Here is a 19,940-nt window from a genome sequence, read left to right on the forward strand (position 1 = left end):
TTCTGTTTGGAAATTATATTTTTTGTATGTGTTAGTATATTTTCAGATTTATACATATTAAAATTTTCTTTAGCCTGGTCAACTGGGTACAGCAGTTTCCTGCCTTTATTATTAAAGAAGATGGCACAGTGATGAAGCAGTTTGTACTGCTGCCTCACCTCCAAAGTCCTGGGTTAAACTGCCAACCCTGGCATTGCATGTGTAAAGTTTGCAAAGGGTGTGCACTCAGATACTAAACGCGCTCAAAAGAATTTGAAATTGTCACATTAAAGATTAAAGCTAATGAACTATAGGTAGGATGACCGAAGGTCCCGCATTTCCACATATACTGTATTATATTATATCAGCTCCAGGCCAGCTGAGTAGACTTGGTCAGTAAAAAATTCTTTGTCACTTCAACGTTTATTGATTTCTCAGTAATATTATTTGAGTGACTGTTCTAGGGCTCCTTCTGGTGGTAGGGTGGTGTATGTGTGAGCAGCATTAATGTGGGTAAATGCAACTGCCTCAGTTGCCTCAAATGCATATAAATTACCCAACTGTAGCAACCCAAAGCAGCAAAAATATTAATTTAATATAAGACTTACAATAATGGTTCTTGTATACAAGAAAATGTAGCAAGAGCTTGTATCCGCATAATGATCAGTGATTGTGAAAATTAAGAGCTTTTTTTAGAGGTTATTTTGTTTTCTTTCAAGCCCATAAAATTAGTTTTTGAAATATTTTCTTTGTGAAAATTGTGGAATGAAATCCTTGCAAGAAATGAACTTAGAAGAATGATAAGATCAGTGGAGTCTGAACATTTATCACTGTTGTTTAAAATTGCAAGATGAGAAAAGTCAGGAATTTAAACATAAAGCCAAAATCCAGTAGTGTTTGTGCAGTGTTTATTATATATATGGCTTGACATGTGTAGGAGAAGTAGTAGTAGTAGTAGTATTTGGTGACTACATTTTTGGTAGATTTAAGTGTATATTTACTTCATATCTTAATTCCAGGGAGTTTGACAGCTTTGGTTTGCCAACATTCCATAACGCCCCTGGCACTGCCTTGCAAGCTCATCATTCCAGACAGAGGTTGGTTTTTATTATTCTTCATGTAGCTGTGTGATACACAACGTTGCACATTCTTGATAGGCTATATTGCTAATTGTCAAAGCAGTTTTTGAAGAGCATTAGTGATGCTATGATTATCCTTTCATTAGAAGTATAAGCAGTCAGCAGAATAAAATCTGTGTGCCCCTGCTCAGCAAATGTCATGAGGACCACTGGTCTAAAACACCAAAAAGCCAGAAATTACATTATTAAAACTAAAATGTATACTTTGAATATAAAATAAACAGTAGTGAAACAAAATAAAAACTCACAGTAGCTTATTTAACATTAACAATTTTAAATAATTGAATGTATCTACATTTGGTTGAAGGGAGTTTTATTTCTTTTGCTCATGTAACTGTTGATCTGTATATCATCCTAAAAAGTCACCAATATATTCTTATAACTTAAATTCACAAGCTGAAATGCTCATTCTTTTTACTCACTATAATTAGTCTTGAATGCCATGACTGTTTTGGTTAAATGATGCTCACTTCATGCTTTTCTCTCACTTAGACCCTCTCGAAGATGCTGTTGATTCGATGTCACAGTCTGCAACAAACTCTGCTGCTGAACTTCTTAAGCAAGGAGCAGGTAGGTCTGTTCTTACTGCAGCTGGCACATGGCACAATAGAGAGCAGATATAGCAGTTGATAGTGGTCTGCTTTATTTTAACGTGATATATAGTACTTCAATCTTGTTTAGCTTACAAAAAATTATGGTGATGGAACTTTTGAAACTGGTGTTGTGTGAGAAATTATATACACCAAAAGTAAATTTCAAGGTTTAATTTTTCTGAATTGTCATGTTCATTTCAGCTTGCAATGTCTGGTATTTGGGTTCTGTGGAAATGGAGTCATTAACTGGATATCAAGCTGTTCAAAAGGCCACAAGTATGACTCTCGTTATGGATCCTCCCCCTGCTTCCACTGTGGTGCACTTTAAAGTGTCAACTCAAGGAATAACACTCACAGACAATCAGAGGAAGTGAGTGCCTCATTTGTTGTTTTGTATTTTTTTTTACTGTGAAGTAGATTATTGAACAAAAAAATTAGCAATTTAGATTAAGAGCTATAAATGGATGCACATTTCATATGTAGGTCTTGTAAGAAAATATTGTGATATTTTATTCATAGAATTTAACTTGCAGATTAAATATACAGTGTGTTAAACCTGGATGTTATGAAATATTGAACATTTTTGCACATTAAAGTAAAGTAAAAAGTAACAACCAAATGAAAATAGTTTTAACACAAAAGTCACCTTTCTCATTGTTATCAAAGATGTCATTCATAAAATGTTCTGTTTTTGTGATTCTTAAGCATCATCCTCTTTACTGAGGAGCAGAGGGGCAGAAATTAGCACAATCATGGGTTTATTCTCAACAAAAATGCATCTATAAATTTCTCTTAAACATTAAATTCACTGAGCATTATTTTGCTTGTAAATTTATTCTCACTCTTGCCTTCATACTTTTCTATCTTGTGAAAGAAAAGTAGCAGGTTACACAAACAGTAGGTAAAAATAGCTAGTTTGGGAGTTCTCCATGGAAAACCTAACCCACCGCAAGATTGCAAAGTCTCAACAAGTGACCCTCATTTGTTTTTGGCAAATGTAGCCATTTTATATATTCTTCTATTTGTGTGGGCTTCCTTCTGAGATTCCCACATTTCAAAAGAAACTCTAGACTGGAATATTTCTTTCCCTTGTGTATAAAATGCATCTTGGATAGTAGGATAGTTGACCATGATTTCCAGGACTGTGTCTACAGTGTCTGACTCCTTTTTCTACAATCTGGGCAGTGGTTCAGTAATTGGCTGGTGAACAGATACTGTTGTTTTTCATTTATGTTAATTAGTTTCTACTTTTTTGATGTATTTTAATAAATATGTATCCTCATATATGGTAGTTCTATATTTAGTGAGTGGTACAATATTTTCATTTTGCCCAGAACTGTAGTTTGTACTGTTGTATTTCTGAGGTGGCAGTGATAGATTGTGCATTTAGCTCTGTAAAGAGGATTACCTGTGTTCTGTTTTGTGTCTTGTATTTACCCCATTGTTTGATACCCTTTAATGCCACTCCTACCTGGATAGGGCTCTCTCACTGAAATGCCTTTCCCAAGATTTCTTCCATTTTTCTTTCTCTAGAAGGGTTTGTAAAATTTATTTGGGAGCTTTTTCTTATCTTCTTAGGGAGTCGAGGGTGAGGGGTTGTCAAAAAAACATGACCTGTTAAAGCTCATTGTGGCATGTTTTCAAGAGTTGTTATTGGTAATAGCATAGTTAATAAAATGCCTTTTAGAATGTTAATACTTACTTAGGCTTAGCCTTAGGTCTTCCTGTGTCTTTGGGCACATTGGGCAGCAAGATGGTGCCATCTTCTCTGATTTGCTGCTACTCCTTCAGTGTCTTGCCAGGCAATATTGATTTGTTTCAGGTCATCATAGAATGTTCTGCGACATGTGAGCTTTGGCCTTTTTCTTTGCCACTTCCCTTCCAGCGGAATCCATTTCATGGCCATATTTGAAAGGCAGTATTTTGGGGAAACACTGGATATAGCCAGCCAGCCTCATTTGCCACTCCACAACAATTTCAGACAGTGGAAGTGCCGTCACCCTTCTTCAGACCTTTTCATTGGTAATGTGGTCATGCCAGCTTATCTTCAAAATCTGCCTTAGCCATCTGTAGTGGAACACATTCAGCTTTTTATCAGTTCTGACTGTACCTTCCATGTTTCGCTAGCATAGACGGCTGTTGGTAGAACACTTTTATAGACCCAGAGTTTCATGTCAATGATAATGGTGGTGGCAGGCAAGATACTTGTAGAGCACATTCTTTGAAAAACTACTGCTGATTTGTCGATTCTACGGTTGATATCAGCTTAAGTGTCACCATCATTGCTCACTGTGCTGCCTACATAGGTGAAGTAGTCCAATGTTTTAGTTTCTGTCTGGTTGACCTGGATGGCCATTGTGATTTATTTGTCACTACTGTCCACCTTTATTGTTTTTGTTTACTCTGTACTGATTCTCAGTCCAAATTTCTCAGCATTCAATTCTAGATCCTATGTGAGCCTTTGTAGGTCTTCATCAATCTCAGTCTGTAGGACGATACCATCGGCAAAGTCCAGTTCTTTTCAGTCTTGTTTAGTCTTTCCATGGTATTCCTTGGCTGGCCTCCCTTGTTGGTTCCTTGAGAGCAAAATTGACTGGTAACAAGAAGAGAAGAGGGGACAGGATACACCCTTTTCACATGCTAGTGATGATGTTAACGCAACAGCGGGAGTTTTTATATTGGCTTCTTAAGATGTTGACATTGTTCTGGGGAATCGCTGTAAGATGTGGTGATGTTCCAGAGGAACTCACTTTGAATACTATCAAACGTCTTTTAGAAGTTGATGAAGTTCAGGCATAGTGGTCTTTGATGTTCAATGCACTGAGAATGAAGATATTTTCTGTGCAGGAGCAATTTGCTACAGAAACCAACTTGCTCTTCCCATAGTACTGTGTCCACAGCTGCATGCAGCCTATTCAGGAGCGTGGTGCAGAACACCTTGCCAGGATCAGACAGTAGTGTGATGCCACAATATAGTTGTTACAGCTGGACAAGTCTCCTTTTTTCAAGTAACTTCACTATTGCTCTGTCCTGTCAGTTCTGTGGCACCTATTTTTGTCATGAACAGCAGTTAATTAATCAGCTTTGTCAGCTCGGTTACTAGATTGTTTTTTACAATATTTAAGCATCTCTGCCGTGATCCATCCAGTCCCACTGCTTTGTTATTCTTCATTGCCTTGATCACTTTAGCTGTCTCTTCCTCTGTGACCTGTTCTTCACTTACATCCAGGGCTACCTAAGCAAGCACCCAGTTGAAGTTGTAGAAGGCTGCTGGGTCGGCTGATTCGGCATTTCTTGGAAGTGTTCCATCCAGCACTGATCTTGCACCTGTACTGTAACCAGAATCTTTCCTGACTTGTCTTTCACTGGCTCTTTGATCCTGTTAGCCCGCACAGTATAGTATAAGGTCTTGGCATTAGTGCACTTAGCTGTTGCTTTCACCTCGGTGCCTTTCTTATCTAGCCAGACTTTCTTATCAGCATTACATATGTCAATCCAAGCCCTGATATCCTCTGACACATCTTGCCTAATTTTATGCTGTTCTTGTGCTGTCTCTGTTGCTTTGCATCGATAAGCTCCCTCGTTGGTTCCTGAATCCACCTCTGCCTCTGTGACCCTCTTCTTCTCCCAGTTGGTCTTTCTGCATATTCTGTCACTGCCTTCTTAAAGTTTGTCCACTGGTCTTCCAAATCAGTTCCTGCCTCCTTTAACTGGTGGAATCTGTTCCGTAGCATTAAATGGTATTGCTTTGACATGGCCAGGTCCTTCAGCTTATCATTCACAGAGGGTTTGATCTTCTCCTAATTGGTAAGCTTCTTCAAATGCATCTTTACTTCAGCTCATAGAAGGTGGTGGTCAGAGCCCACATATGCACCTCTGCACACTTCGACATCAATTAGTGCTGATCTTCAGTGTGGGCTGATGCAAATATAATTGATCTCATTGTTGGTGGTTCCATCAAGTGATCTCATGGTCTTCTTATGGATGGCTTTGTGCCAGAAGTAAGTGTTGCCAATGGTAATGCTGTTGGCTGTTAATAGGCGGATCCAAGAGGTCCAACAACAATAGCCATACCTTGCCTGCTGTTACCTGCGCATTTATGTCACCCTTTAACAGTTTCACATCATGGCTGGGAAAGTTGTTGGAAACTGTCTTGTAGCAGCTCATAGATTTAATCTTTTTCAGCGTTATTTGCCTCTTCTGTTAGTGCATACACTTGGACGATGGTGGTTTTTCACCAATAAGCACTCTGGTAGCCTTTTTGTCTAGCACCATGCCAACTCCTCTGATGTCTTTCTCTTCATGACCTGGATAGAGAATTGTTTTACCATTGTTACAGTTTCCAGTTTCAACTTTTTGATTCCCAGTATACTGAGCTGGTATTCTTTAACCTCCCTCAGCAGTTGTGCCATTTTTCCACTCTATAGTGTCCACATGTTACGATCTTTGTTTTAATTTAGGCACTCGGAATCTAGCACATTGGGATACTAACTTCCTTACAGCTTCCATTAGTGTCCATCATTGAAGAATCTTTTCCATTCCCCTTTTCCTTTTCTAAGTTGACTTTCATTTGCTGTTTCTGTAGTGGTTATAGGGTTTTAGGTGACTGGGTTGCTCGCCCTGTGCCCAGCCTTCCTTCTTCTGTTTCTGGGCTTAGTACCAGCATCTGCAGAGATACATTGTTAATAGCTGCTTTACAATTATACCTAAACTAAAGTGTAAATTACCTTGGCTCCTTGTGATTCCAGATTGAAAAAGAACTTTGAAAGAAATCTTTAAATAAATAAAAGACAATCTCTGAATAAATTGGTTGATCATCATGGTTGATATAGAAATTTGTGTTAGAGCAAAACTTGATGAAGGTGTCAGTGGTGCATGTTTAAATACCTATTGTTATATAGTATTCAGGACAAAGACAAAAAAGTACAGTATAATGAGGGAGGTGGATAGGACTATGGCCGAATCAGTGATAAACAGCAAAAGTTGTTAAAGGTTTAAGAGATATGGCCATTGTAATCTAATTATGTACCTTTTATGTCTTAGAAATGGACATATGGGGCCCACAATTGTGAGGAAAGTGTGACAGTGTAGGGACATATGCTCCGCAATAGGAGGCAAATTCAAGGGACACATACTGTCATTAAGCTTGTGTACAGGCATCACCAGCAATTAAATAAAATTAGTTTTGTGTCCTCTGCAGTGTTAAGAGTATACGTGCAACGCCGGCTGCTTGACTTTAATAGTATTTATATATCTATATATATATATATATATATATATATTGTAACAGAATAAGATGCTTCTCGCACCCTTGCACCCTCAGACACCACGTCAGACACTAGATAAAAGTCCAATAATGATATTTATTATATCAATAATGTGCACAAAGCACCCTCTACTCCCAAATATTCCAATAAACAATGAACAATAACAAATCCTCCACTCCCAGGCGGCTTAGCCACCCTGCCTCCCAACTCAGCTCATCGTCTGGGAGCCCCCACAGTCCTTTTATATTCCCTGACCGGAGGTGTTCCTTCCCAACAGTCCACAAGTCCTTATTCCTTCGGGTCAGGGTAAATAATGTTTCTCACCCGGAAGCCCGTCGCTCTTCCTATGACGAACTTCGGGTCATAGGGCATGAAGAATTCTTGGTCCTCCCTGCAGCTCCCTCTCGTGGCCCCATGGCATCCAGCAGGCGGTGCACAAAAACTACATGGTCCATAATGCCCTGCTGGTCTTCTGGGGACCTCCATGCTGCAAGGAGGGCTCCACCTGGCGGCTTGGGGTATTGGCGGGGTACATGGCCGGCCATATCTTACAGTACTCCCCAGCGGCGAATTATAAAGATTGGGCGGCCTGCCCCGAGAGGAAGTCTTCCTCAAGAGGGCGCGTCATCCGGGATCTGACTGCGTTGCCCCTGTCCTCGAGCAAACCTTGGGGGCGGTGTACCTCCTGTCTCCCGGGACATTGGCGCCACTCGTGACCCGTCGCTGGCAATTGTAGCACCGGCGCAGTCCTCCTGGTTGGCTCTTTTCCCGATACCTGAAACATCTCGGGAACTCGGTCAGCTCCACCCTTTCCCCCGCCAAGGAGGGTTTTCTGGCCGCCTCGCTGCTCTCCGCCCTTTTCCCACCTTGTCAGGAGACCCCTTCTTTATTCTAAGGATCTCCAGTTTACTCTGGGGCTTGTCCACAGTTTGGGTCTCTCTATTAATGAAAGAGAGCCCTTTTACTGTCTGCACGCCCTTTGATTTATAAACAACATGGGTGGGGTCTTTAGGATCGAATCGCTCCAAGAGACAGCACCAACCAGCTGCTCTGGCTCGTCGGTCCTTCCCCGGCCGCTCCGTAACGTTCGGCCTCTCTTGTAGGGCACACATCCATTTGGCACCGCTATGGATTAAAGCGGCCCGGATCACACTGCGTCCCTATTACATTATATACGGTACCGACATTACCTGTCTGTACCGCCAAATCCATAACACGGGAGGCTCTCGGTCCAATGCCGCAGGTACTCACGTACTCTTCTTAAAGGCGCTTGCGCCGCTCTCCAGATCTCAACGATCTTCTTAATCGCCTCTAAAGTCTGCAAAATACTCCGCGGGCTCGATTAATTTTGAGTTCCCGCGTCAAAATAATTAGTTAATTGGCGGCGGGGTTTGGCTTACTTCCTGGTTTGCCATACCGTCCGGCGGGAGCCAATGAACTTCGCCGCTGTCGGCCGCGTGTTCTGGCGGGTTCCGCGGGTTTCTGGGAATTGGAGTTCTCTACAGGCGAGGACCGGGCCGCCATCTTTGGTTGACTGCGACCTGCCTTTATTAATTTGTCGGCAGATCGACCAGCCATTTCCCGGCCCTCCTTACCTTCTTTTGGGTTGAGCAGTGCCGCTCACCACCCCTTTCTCCTTCGGAAAAATCAAGTCCGTCTTTTCTTGGCGAAGTCATAAACAGCTGGACACGGGCGTCACCTTTCTGGAATCCTTGTGGTACTTCCCGTGTCCCTCGCCCGGCACCGTAATCGGAAGTCCTTTTAGTTGTCCGTCTGCCCGTACAAAGCGCCACACTATCTTGGGAGATTCTCCTGCATCCCGCAGAACCTCCGGATGATCTTTCCGAGGTATGTGCATGGTACGAAATGAGAAATTTTAAATAAATTATCTACGTTTGCAGCACATACCTCGTTGTAGGTTTCTTCGTCCGGAGTCCTCTCCCGATCCGTGTAGTCGCCTGTCGCTCATCCAGTGTCGGCCATGACGAACATGGAACTTCGCTGGTGCTGTTGCCCTGTTTTGTCTTCTTTTTCCCATTATAGACTTGAAAAAAGGTGAGGTTTCTGGCGATTTTCCTGTGTGTGTTGTGACGCTGTCTTCCCGGGGTATTCTGTCCACAGTAAAATTTTTTAAATACAGGTCCTCTGCCAAACTGGCGGCCAGAGAATCCTGCCGAGCTACGCCAACTGTAACAGAATAAGATGCTTCTCGCACCCTTGCACCCTCAGACACCACGTCAGACACTAGGTAAAAGTCCAATAATGATATTTATTATATCAATAATGTGCACAAAGCACCCTCTACTCCCAAATATTCCAATAAACAATGAACAATAACAAATCCTCCACTCCCAGACGCTTAGCCACCCTGCCTCCCAACTCAGCTCATCGTCTGGGAGCCCCCAGTCCTTTTATATTCCCTGACCCGGAGGTGTTCCTTCCCAACAGTCCACAAGTCCTTATTCCTTCCGGGTCAGGGTAAATAATGTTTCTCACCCCGGAAGCCCGTCGCTCTTCCTATGACGAACTTCCGGGTCATAGAACATGAAGAATTCTTGGTCCTCCTGCAGCTCCCTCTCGTGGCCCCATGGCATCCAGCAGGCGGTGCACAAAAACTACATGGTCCATAATGCCCTGCTGGTCTTCTGGGGACCTCCATGCTGCAAGGAGGGCTCCACCTGGCTGACTTGGGGTATTGGCCGGGGTACATGGCCGGCCATATCTTACAATATATATATATACTGTATGTGTATATATATATATATATATATATATATGTGTGTATATATATGTATATATACTGTATATATACTGTATGTGTACATATATATGTGTGTGTATATATATGTATATATACTGTATGTGTACATATATATATATATGTGTGTGTGTGTGTGTATATATATATGTATATATACTGTATGTGTACATATATATATATATACTGTATGTGTACATATATATATATGTGTGTGTATATATATATATATGTGTGTATATATATATATATATATGTGTGTATATAACTGATCACCCATTGGCCTCACTCACTGAGTGCAAGGGAAAAAAAATAAAATGTAGTTTTTAAGTTATTAAAAGTTAAACATTAACGTTTCATTCAGTTTCTTACTACAGCAATTTTAACTCCGTTTCAAAGTGATCCAAAGTCTTGTTTATACCTTGTGTCTTCTCAGTAAATTTGTATCTCGTGAATACCGTCATTCGTGGTAGACATGACAAACGGCAGCGGGAGTGTGTCTATAAACCTTAATGTAAAGTTACGATTCACGCCGTGCTTTGTTTCCGCAGTATCATTGAGAGAACTTCCTCTTTGCTTGGAATGCAAAGTGTGATTAAATGCGTTATTTTTTAACGCGTTATGGAGCACATGCATCGAAGCTTCTCAGCTGTGCTTGTGCTAAGAAAAGGAAACATTTTAAAAATAACGTAACATGATTGTCAATGTAGCCTTTTGTAAGTAGTGCCTGGAGAATTCAGAGTGTGGAGAAACTCTAGAGACAGCGTGTGTATTAACTTGTGGATTTTTCTGTGAGTATTGGTGCACAGCCTCTCACCAGCAATTTTAACTTTGTTACAAAGTGATCAAAACTCTCGTTTATACCCTGCGTCCTCTCATTAAATTTGTATCCTGCATTAGTCATGGGCATGACAAATGCCAGCGGCAGCCTGTCTATGAATTTAATTTAAACTTTAGGTTTACACCGTGCTTTGTTTCCGAAGTAGGTGCAGTCATGAATATGCTTGTATGCCTCACTGCGCATGAGAAACGGCAGTGGGAGCGTGTCTATAAACTTAATTTAAACTTATGGTTTACACCGTGCTTTGTTTCCACAGTAGCTGCACTCATGAATATGCTTCACTCGCTCGCTTCTTATTGTTTCGCTGCCTTCTCAATTGTATAATGCATGTTTTCTTCAATGCTTTTTGGAGCTCTTCCGTGTTTTCTATGTCCTGCGCTCACAGTCAGTTCATGTGATTACGTGGGAGGCGTGATGATGTCACACGATACTCCGTCCCCCACGGCCATCCAGCTGAACTCCATTACCGTATATGCAGAAAAATAGGTTCCAGTTATGACCATTATGTGTAGAATTTCGAAATGAAACCTGCCCAGCTTTTGTAAGTAAGCTGTAAGGAATGAGCCTGCCAAATTCCAGCCTTCTACCTACACGGGAAGTCAGTGAATGAGTGAGTGAGTCAGTCAGTGAGTCAGTCAGTGAGGGCTTTGCCTTTTATTAGTATAGATATACAAGACATGCCATGTTTGTCATTAAAGCTGTAGATATTTTACAAAGGCAATGTGAAAGTTTGAATGCTACATAGATTACCAAGAACAGAACTATAAATTTTCCTTTACTGGCCATCTATCTTTGTTCAGCATATTACATTACATGTGCCAAACAAGTAAACTTTGCCTAGTACTACAGTATATAATGTAACTGCTAAAAAAAACACAAGAAGTGTGCTGGGACAGGAGATGGGTGATTATATAATACTGTAAAGTAGATACACAACCCCCACTTCCTATAATTGACTGAAATATAATTTGTGGATTTAGTGAAGGCAGGCAAAAGACTGCATTTTTCTCATGTTCCTGCTGCTAGGTATCTTGTTTGTTTTGTAGTCCTGCATTTCAGGCTAAGACATATTCTGTTCTGCTGCTGGAACAGCTTGTCTTGCTGTTACATGACTTAATGTTTACAGGTAAAATATTATTAGTACTACATACAATCACAATTTTTAAATTCAATTATACTTAAAAAGAAACAAAATAGTAAGACGCTAAATTCTATTCTTTTTTGCACAATGACTGTTTTATTCTTGGCAACTTTTTGCAAGACCGAGAAAACAAAGTACAAATAGTGCATGTTTGAGGAAGTCTCTAAGAGTGTAACTAATACTTTACTATGCATAAACATATGGTATTGCAATTTCTTTTCAATAGCAATTTCCTTTTTCCTGGCATTTGATGCAAGTGTTGAAGTGTTTTGTGCCGTACCTTAAATGTTAAATATCAAATTTTGAATTAAATTTCAGTATTTGTTGATCCTTGGAGTGTTTTTAATATACATTTATGTAATAAGAACAAGATGATCTACCCACATTACCACAATCTGTTCTTTAAATTAAAAAAAAAAAAAAAATACCATTACACACAAGGAAAATGCAGCTCTATTTTGCTGGAAGTAACCCATGTAATTTAAGGATTAGAACTGGAGTTACTTCATCTGTGTATAAAAGACATATAAAGCATTTGATGACAGAAATTGCATCAGACTTTATATAAATTTAAGCGGTAATGTTATAGAAAAAAATCAGGAGGGTAGATGATTGGGAAGGTAACTTCATTTTCTGTTATGGCATCAGTGACTATTCTAGGGTTGGTGTGTTTGCGGTTAGCAAATGGGTTGATTAACTGCTGAAAGTGAAATGAGTAGTGTTTTCAGGTTAAAGATATTTTTTAGATATTTTTTGATAAACAACTGAGTTATTGGCTAACTAAAAAGATTACAATATGCAAGCTTTCGAGGCAGCTCAGGCCTCTTAGAGAGACAATTTATTTGCAGGTTGCCTAAATGAACATTTGAAAATCGGTGCCCTGAAATTCATGGCCACAAGAAATGATGGGGATTCATGAAATTTTATATTGGATTGCATGGATCTCATTTATTCACCAAAAGGTCTAAGTTTGCTATGTTCCAGTTAACATTGCTGAACGACATACAAACACTCATATTATACTGTACAGTCAAGACAAAATGCCAGAGTTTGTTAGCATTTATGTGTCTCTTAGTTTCTGAAATGTAATAGAATATAACATAGAAAAAAGACAAGCAAACATGTCTTTGGCCATGAGGCAGGCTTCTTGGAAAACATTTTCTTTATAAATTGCCTGGAGCAGCTATCTTTTTCCAAGTAGCTTGGAAAAGACCAGAGTCTCGGGATCCTAACTGATGCTGTATAGATGGATAGGACACCTCACCTTTCATACTGTCAATCTTGTACACTAGCCAGACAGTAGCAGCAGTTACAATTCCGAATCTTCACATGGTTTTTCATGGTGGTCTTAGTCCACAGTTCTTGCCATGTCATGTTTTATTCCCTCTGTAGTCATATCCTTGGATTTAATATGCATAATAATAAATGCACAAACAGTATACCATTCAAATTCATTAAATTTCTTGAGCGTATACACACAGCCTGAATTTCACTGTACAGTAGAACCTCGGTTCACGACCATAATTCGTTCCAAAACTCTGGTCGTAAACCGATTTGGTCGTGAACTGAAGCAATTTCCCCCATAGGATTGTATGTAAATACAATTAATCCGTTCCAGACCATACGAACTGTATATAAATATATATATTTTTTAAGCACAAATATAGTTAATTAAACCATAGAATGCACAGTGTAATAGTAAACTAAATGTAAAAACATTGAATAACACTGAGAAAACCTTGAACAACAGAGAAAACTAACACTGCAATAGTTTGCGCTATAGCGCTACCAACCGCTAGCTAAAAGCACATTTTTAATGAGTTTTAAGCACAGGGAAAAAAATGAAGATTTGAAAAAATCTGTAATTTAATAAACCACCAAGAAAAATAACATTGCAACAATGCACGCTACGAACCGATCGCTGGAAACAGAAGTGAAAACAAAATCAAGCCCAGTGCATTCTTTAACTGCCTTCCTACCTTAATGTGTCCAGCTCTCACGCTGCCTGTGTGTCTGCGTCTCTCTCGCGCTGCCTCTGTGTTTGTGTGTGTGTCGCGCTCTCTCTCGCGCTGCCTGTGTGTGTGCGCGTCTCTTTCGCACTGCCTGTGTGTGTGTGTGTGTGTCTGTCTCTCTCTCGCGCTGCCTGTGTGTCCCTCTCTCGCTCTCTCTCTCTCTCTCTCTCTCTTGCTCGCTGCAAAGAAAATGCACAGGGAGAGACTGAACATGTACAAACCGAAAGGGAAACTGGCTTGTTCGTATACCGAATGTGTGGTCGTGAACCAAGGCAAAAGTTTGGCGATTTTTTTTTTGTTCGTACGGTACATATACCGAGACGTTCGTGAACCAAGGTTCCACTGTACATTCTAGACATGACAATAAAAGTTCCTTAAACCTTTTTTTTTTTTTTTTTCTTTAAACTTCCAGACACACAGTATGCCAGTCAGCATGTTGCTTAAGGAAGGCATCTGAACTTCAGTAGTTTATAAAACAAGTAAACAATTTTTCCAGTAGTTTGTAAACAACTTTCGATAAATCAAAGTAATTGTAAACTCTGTAATACTCTGTAAAATTCTGAATACATATGAAAAACTATTACAGTATATGGAATATTTAGCTATTAAATGATTACAAATATACCTTTAAATGCTATACTTTTACTGTTTTGTTTATACAGACTCTTCTTCAGGAGACATTATACAGCCAACACTGTTATATTCTGTGCCTTGGACCCTGATGATAGAAAGTATGTTTTTAATTTTATTTATCCACAGAAACATTTGATTTCCAATAAACTTTTTTATTCAAAAATAATTATGTACTTTCTTTTCTTAAAGGTGGACTAAAGATGGTGGTTTGGCAAAGTAAGTACATTTTACCTTTCTAAGATTTTTCCACAGATTATGTTTATAATATACAAAATACTGCTTCTTGGTATTTACTATATAGCTACCAAAAGTCAAATTGCAAGTGCAGCATTTTAACCAATTCTGCATTATGCCATTGCACATAAATCATGGGAAAGTAATACACCTCACACTGACATAAAGACATGTCTGTAGCCTTTCTTGTTCCCAACTGACTCCCCTCTTCAGGAGGCATAAGAACTCGACTGTTCTTTTAACTCAATTTGGAAAGCACTCAATTTTAACCAAGAGCCAAAAACAAAAGAAAACCAAACACTGGAACTATCCATCCGTCCATCCATTTTCCAACCCGCTGAATCCAAACACAGGGTCACGGGGGTCTGCTGGAGCCAATCCCAGCCAACACAGGGCACAAGGCAGGAACCAATCCTGGGCAGGGTGCCAACCCACCGCAGTACACACACAAACACACTCGCACACCAAGCACACACTAGGGCCAATTTAGAATCGCCAATCCACCTAACCTGCATGTCTTTGGACCGTGGGAGGAAACCCGAGCACCCGGAGGAAACCCACGCAGACACGAGGAGAACATGCAAACTCCACGCAGGAGGACCGGAAGTGAACCCGGGTCTCTTAACTGCGAGGCAGCAGCGCTACCACTGCGCCACTGTGCCGCACACTGGAACTAGAGTTTTAAAAAACATTTACTCTATAGGTGTTGATGAGGTGAGTATCTATTGGACATATAATGCAACAGTCCTCTTTTATTTATTGTAAATGTCAAGAGTTTACTGTTCATTTTGTTACAGAATTATAAACATACAGTGTTCAGTGGAGAGTGAAAAGCAACTACGCAGTACTTTCAGTACTATATTTTGGATTGTTTATTTGTCTGGTGTATGTATAAATCTAGAGAAATGTGGAAATCCAGGGCCATGGAGTCGATTCACCAAACCTTCAACTCCAACTTCTCAATTTATGGCATCTCCGACTCCTTTATTTGTAGTTATTATATTTATTTTGTCGACTGAAAGCACACAACATGCAAGATACAAGACATTTCATCACTGCCAGCCTGAATGATCAGGATACTTTTTAGCACCCTAACCTGTTAAAGTTTTTTGTTTAAAGGACTTTGTGGATTTTTTTTATTATTTATCAAAGAATTTACACATTTTAATTAACATTAAACATAAGAGAAAAGTGGCAAAATTATAAAGGGGCTATGTTTTTACTAAAAGGCTAAAAGAAAAAATAGTATAATTGAATTACTATTAGGGCTGTCAAACATCACTTCTTCTTCTTCTTCTTCTTTCGGCTGCTCCCATTAGGAGGTTTGCCACAGTGAATCATCTTCTTCCATATCTTTCAGTCCTCTCGTCCATATCTTGTTCTTTTACACCCATCACCTGCATATCCTCTTTCACCACATCCATAAACCTCCTCTTAGGCCTTCCTCTTTTTCTCTTCCCTGGCAGCTCGATCCTTAGCATCCTTCTCCCAATATACTCAGCATCTCTCCTCTGCAGATGTCCAAACCAACGTAATCTCGCCTCTCTGACTTTGTCTCCCAACTTGAGCCAACCCACTAATGCAGTGGTCCCCAACCTTTTTGACACTAAGGACCGCTTTACTAGAAGCAAATTTTTCCAGGGATATGGGGATTTGGGTCGAGTTCATAGGGCAGTTTTATACACAATATACATTACATTTCTATTATTATTAAGTTATAATATCATAATAGAAATTATACAACTTACCATAATGCAGAATCAGTGAGAGCCCTGAGCTTGTTTTCCTGCAACCAGGCGATCCCATCTGGGGACGATGGAAGACCGTGACATGCGTAGTGTGTTGCTTATGTTCAGTCTACTCCGTAATCTCGTTTTGGTTGCTGTCACCATAGAAAACGCTGCCGCACAAAGATAGGATGTTGGAAATGGAAACAGACTTTTTCAGTGCTTTTGTGGCAACCTCAGGATATTGAGCCTTGACTTTAATCCAAAATGTATGGAGATTTGAAGTTGTCTCAAACATACTTTTAAGGCCACCATCATTTGCAACCTCAAGCAGTTGATCCTCTTCAAGCGCAGACAAAGTTGATTCACCTGGCTTATTCACAAATGGGTCACGGATCTATTCCTTTTCGTTTCAGGGGTCTTTTGTGGTTGGGAATAATGCTCAAACTCTATTGAAACCTGAGATAGGTGATAATACACTGGCTGGGAGAAAGAAGGCCCTGGCTTGGTAACTTAAAAAACCTTTTGTCACTTTTGAAACATATCAAAAATCCCAATGTTCACTTATCGGCCCCATAAATCAAGTTTGGCTTTGAATGCAGCCACTTTATCTGCCAACTTGAACAATGGATATCTTCTGCCTCTGCCCCACGTACTGCTGCTCTACCGCTGCCTCAGATTTTCCTCCTCAGGCTCCTCCAGCCTGGCTGAATACCAAGACTGCAGAGTGGGTAAAGGAGGGGTGCCTGTATGCCTGTAGTGCAAATATGGTTAAATTTCAATTACAACAAACTGCCAGGGACAAAAAAAATATTTTGTTTTAATGAAAATTTTGTTGTAATGAGATTCTGTATTTGTTTCTATAGTGCTATCTTTAACTTGTGTCCAGGCGTTTGCAATCATTTCAATAGCTTTTTTCGCGTTAATTTTAATCTTCACCTGTCTACAAGTTATGCTGACGAGAATTTTTCTCTGCATTTCCTTGCGATAATACACTTTCAGGGTGTGAATAATGCCCAAACCCAATGTCTGAAGCACTACTGTACAATTGGGTGGGAGGAATTCAACGCAAACATTATCTAAATGTGGACGCATATTGTGAGCAGCACAGCTTATCAATCAGAAGCCGAATCATCCTTTTCTTCTTCTTCATATTGTGAAGTTTCTGAACTCTTTTGGGATTCCCCCCCGATTCAGGAACATCACACTGAAGTGCGTCCTGAAGCGCAATTGCCGCGTCTATGGAAGACTGTTTGTCTGTTGCCAGGGCAGGGCAACAGCAGGCTTACAGCGCTGCAGTGAAATGTCACTGAAGCAAATTCTAAAAGATCATGGTCGTGCTATAAGTCCCTGTCTTACACCCCAAAACACGAGGCTTAGTCTCAGTAATTTAGCAAAACCAGCTTTATTCAGCTTGAAACAGGAACAGCACGTTTATTTATTGTAGTGGGGTCTGCCACTCTGCTATACACAGACACAGCAGTCAGACAGGGTTGTGACCGGGTTAGTGGCCAAGTAATCCTGTTCCCTGCATTTACAATGTTCCTTGCATTACCCATTGAGATCTTTTCTGTTTGCTTCAGTGAAGAGTCGCAGCAGAACTGTGAGCCTGCTGTTGCCCCAGCAATGGATAAACAGTTTTCCACAGACCTGGGGTCTCATGTATAAACAGTGCGTACGCACAGAAATGTTGCGTAAGAAGTTTTCCACATTCAAATCGCGATGTATAAAACCTACACTTGGCCTAAAGCCACGCACTTTTCCACGGTACCTCATACCTTGTCGTACGCAAGTTCTACGCTCAGTTTTGCAGACTGGCGGCACCCAGCGTCAAAGCAATGCTACTGTTCCTGTGTGGTTACTCTTTATTTTCCTGACACGGCTTTATAAATACACACTAACCGCATATTGTTTATTAGTGTAATGCATCTGATTGTAATTAACTTGTAACAATATAATGGTCCAGGGAATAGCCATAGTATTCTAAATACCATAACTGCTTTAGCATTGTTACTCTCACTGCACCTTCTTCTTCTTTTAGCTGCTCCCGTTAGGAGTTGCCACAGCGGATCATCTTTTTCCATATTACTCTCACTGCACCACTTGGAGTATTTATATCACTGTATCTGAATGGGGAATCACAGCAGCAGCTGATCGGAAAGATAATTATCGGTATACAGCTTCAAGTACACACTGTCTCAGCCACGGCAAAACGTTTCAAAGCCTTTCTTGTACGGACCTCGTGGTTCAGAAACAGTTTCTTCCCAAGAACTATAAACGCACTCAATCAATTGCTCCTTATAGAACTGTTTGTACTTATAAGTACAATCACCCCACTGTAAACTTGCACTACAGTTATAATATCGCACAACCTGAGCCACTTTATAAAGCGCGTATTTACATATGATGATGATATTGTTAAGGTGAAATGCAGCAAAATATGTTTATTACATTATACAGATAAAACTTTAACTTCATTTAAATAATCTATATTCTTCACTGGGAGTGTCGTGAAGGATAGAATAATTAAACATGTACTACAAAGATATTTCAATGTTCCTTAAATGTTTTGAAGAATCGGCGCTCCCCAATTCTGATTGGGTGTTTGGGGAAAGAAAAGCAAGGACTGCAGTGGCGGCTACACCAATATATATATATATTATAATATAAAACAGAAATAGAAAATAACAACACAGCTAAGAACGCAGCGACAAATTTCGGCAAAAGTTACATGCTTGTGTCATGAGCACGAGCGGCTATGCAGTGTCTGCAAAAGACGTGGCCATCCACCATGCATAAGCTACCTTACTGACATTGGCGGGCGAAGGAGCCACCAATTCTTCCTCTGCCCAGTGCCACCACAGGCCTAGAGCTGCCCCTGAGTACTGCTGCAATAAATTATTTCATCGAAGGTCGTACACAATCACTGCGCCGTGAAAGCCATGTTTAATAACGTGCTTTAACTCCTATCATTATAAAAATGATATCACGTATACATCTCAGTATTTTAGTTATTCAGAGACCTGTAATATCACGAATGTAATGGATTCTGTGTCCAGTTGGAGAAAGAGAGCCGGTTTAAGAAGCAAGTAGTGATTCAAACACATAGAACACATAGAAGATCAAATACAAAACAAAGCATTTAACATGCTACTTTAATTCTGATGTGATTTGAGAAACTGGTTAATTAAACGATTTTAAGATGAAGTTTATGATGTTCTACTTTAATGACAAAATAAACTACGTGATTAAAGTGGAAATGTCGAGATTGAAGTTGACATTTCGTGCTTTTTCCCCACTGTGTGCCTTTTTTTCTCTGTACCCTAATAAGCTTTCATATGACACTCAAGACAGTGGGCTACAACTCACCTTTTCACGGCGACTTTGATATGCGACTTCTTTTTCATTTCTGGCACTGTGCGATTTTGTGAACGTGAGCTTTCAAGTTTCTTCAACACGCTATGTCACTCGATCAACTTCTTTTGTTGATTATACCACGGTTTATTTGAACAAATAGTATGTTTTTCCTTTACCTCCACTTGGTATTCGCTGAAATTCTTATATTTTCCCCTGTACTTTTCCCATTGTCTTTTCACAGAAGGCTGAACTTCAGGGC

At 40.1% G+C, this 19,940-nt stretch overlaps 1 protein-coding gene across 4 annotated transcripts in view; it reads left to right on the top strand.

Annotated features, from left to right (window-relative positions):
- Nucleotides 1–19,940, top strand: part of LOC120529514 (tensin-3-like) — a 333,361-nt gene that overhangs the window by 298,098 nt on the left and 15,323 nt on the right. For all 4 annotated transcript variants that reach the window (XM_039753385.1, XM_039753384.1, XM_039753386.1 and 1 more), the window contains 5 exons: nt 999–1,076; nt 1,611–1,688; nt 1,913–2,081; nt 14,393–14,461; nt 14,553–14,579. In XM_039753385.1, the coding sequence (XP_039609319.1) occupies nt 999–1,076; nt 1,611–1,688; nt 1,913–2,081; nt 14,393–14,461; nt 14,553–14,579 (421 nt within the window). The remainder of the gene's footprint in view (nt 1–998; nt 1,077–1,610; nt 1,689–1,912; nt 2,082–14,392; nt 14,462–14,552; nt 14,580–19,940) is intronic.

Source organism: Polypterus senegalus, chromosome 5 (genome assembly GCF_016835505.1).
Source record: "Polypterus senegalus isolate Bchr_013 chromosome 5, ASM1683550v1, whole genome shotgun sequence".
In the NCBI taxonomy this organism is placed as follows: domain Eukaryota; kingdom Metazoa; phylum Chordata; class Cladistia; order Polypteriformes; family Polypteridae; genus Polypterus; species Polypterus senegalus.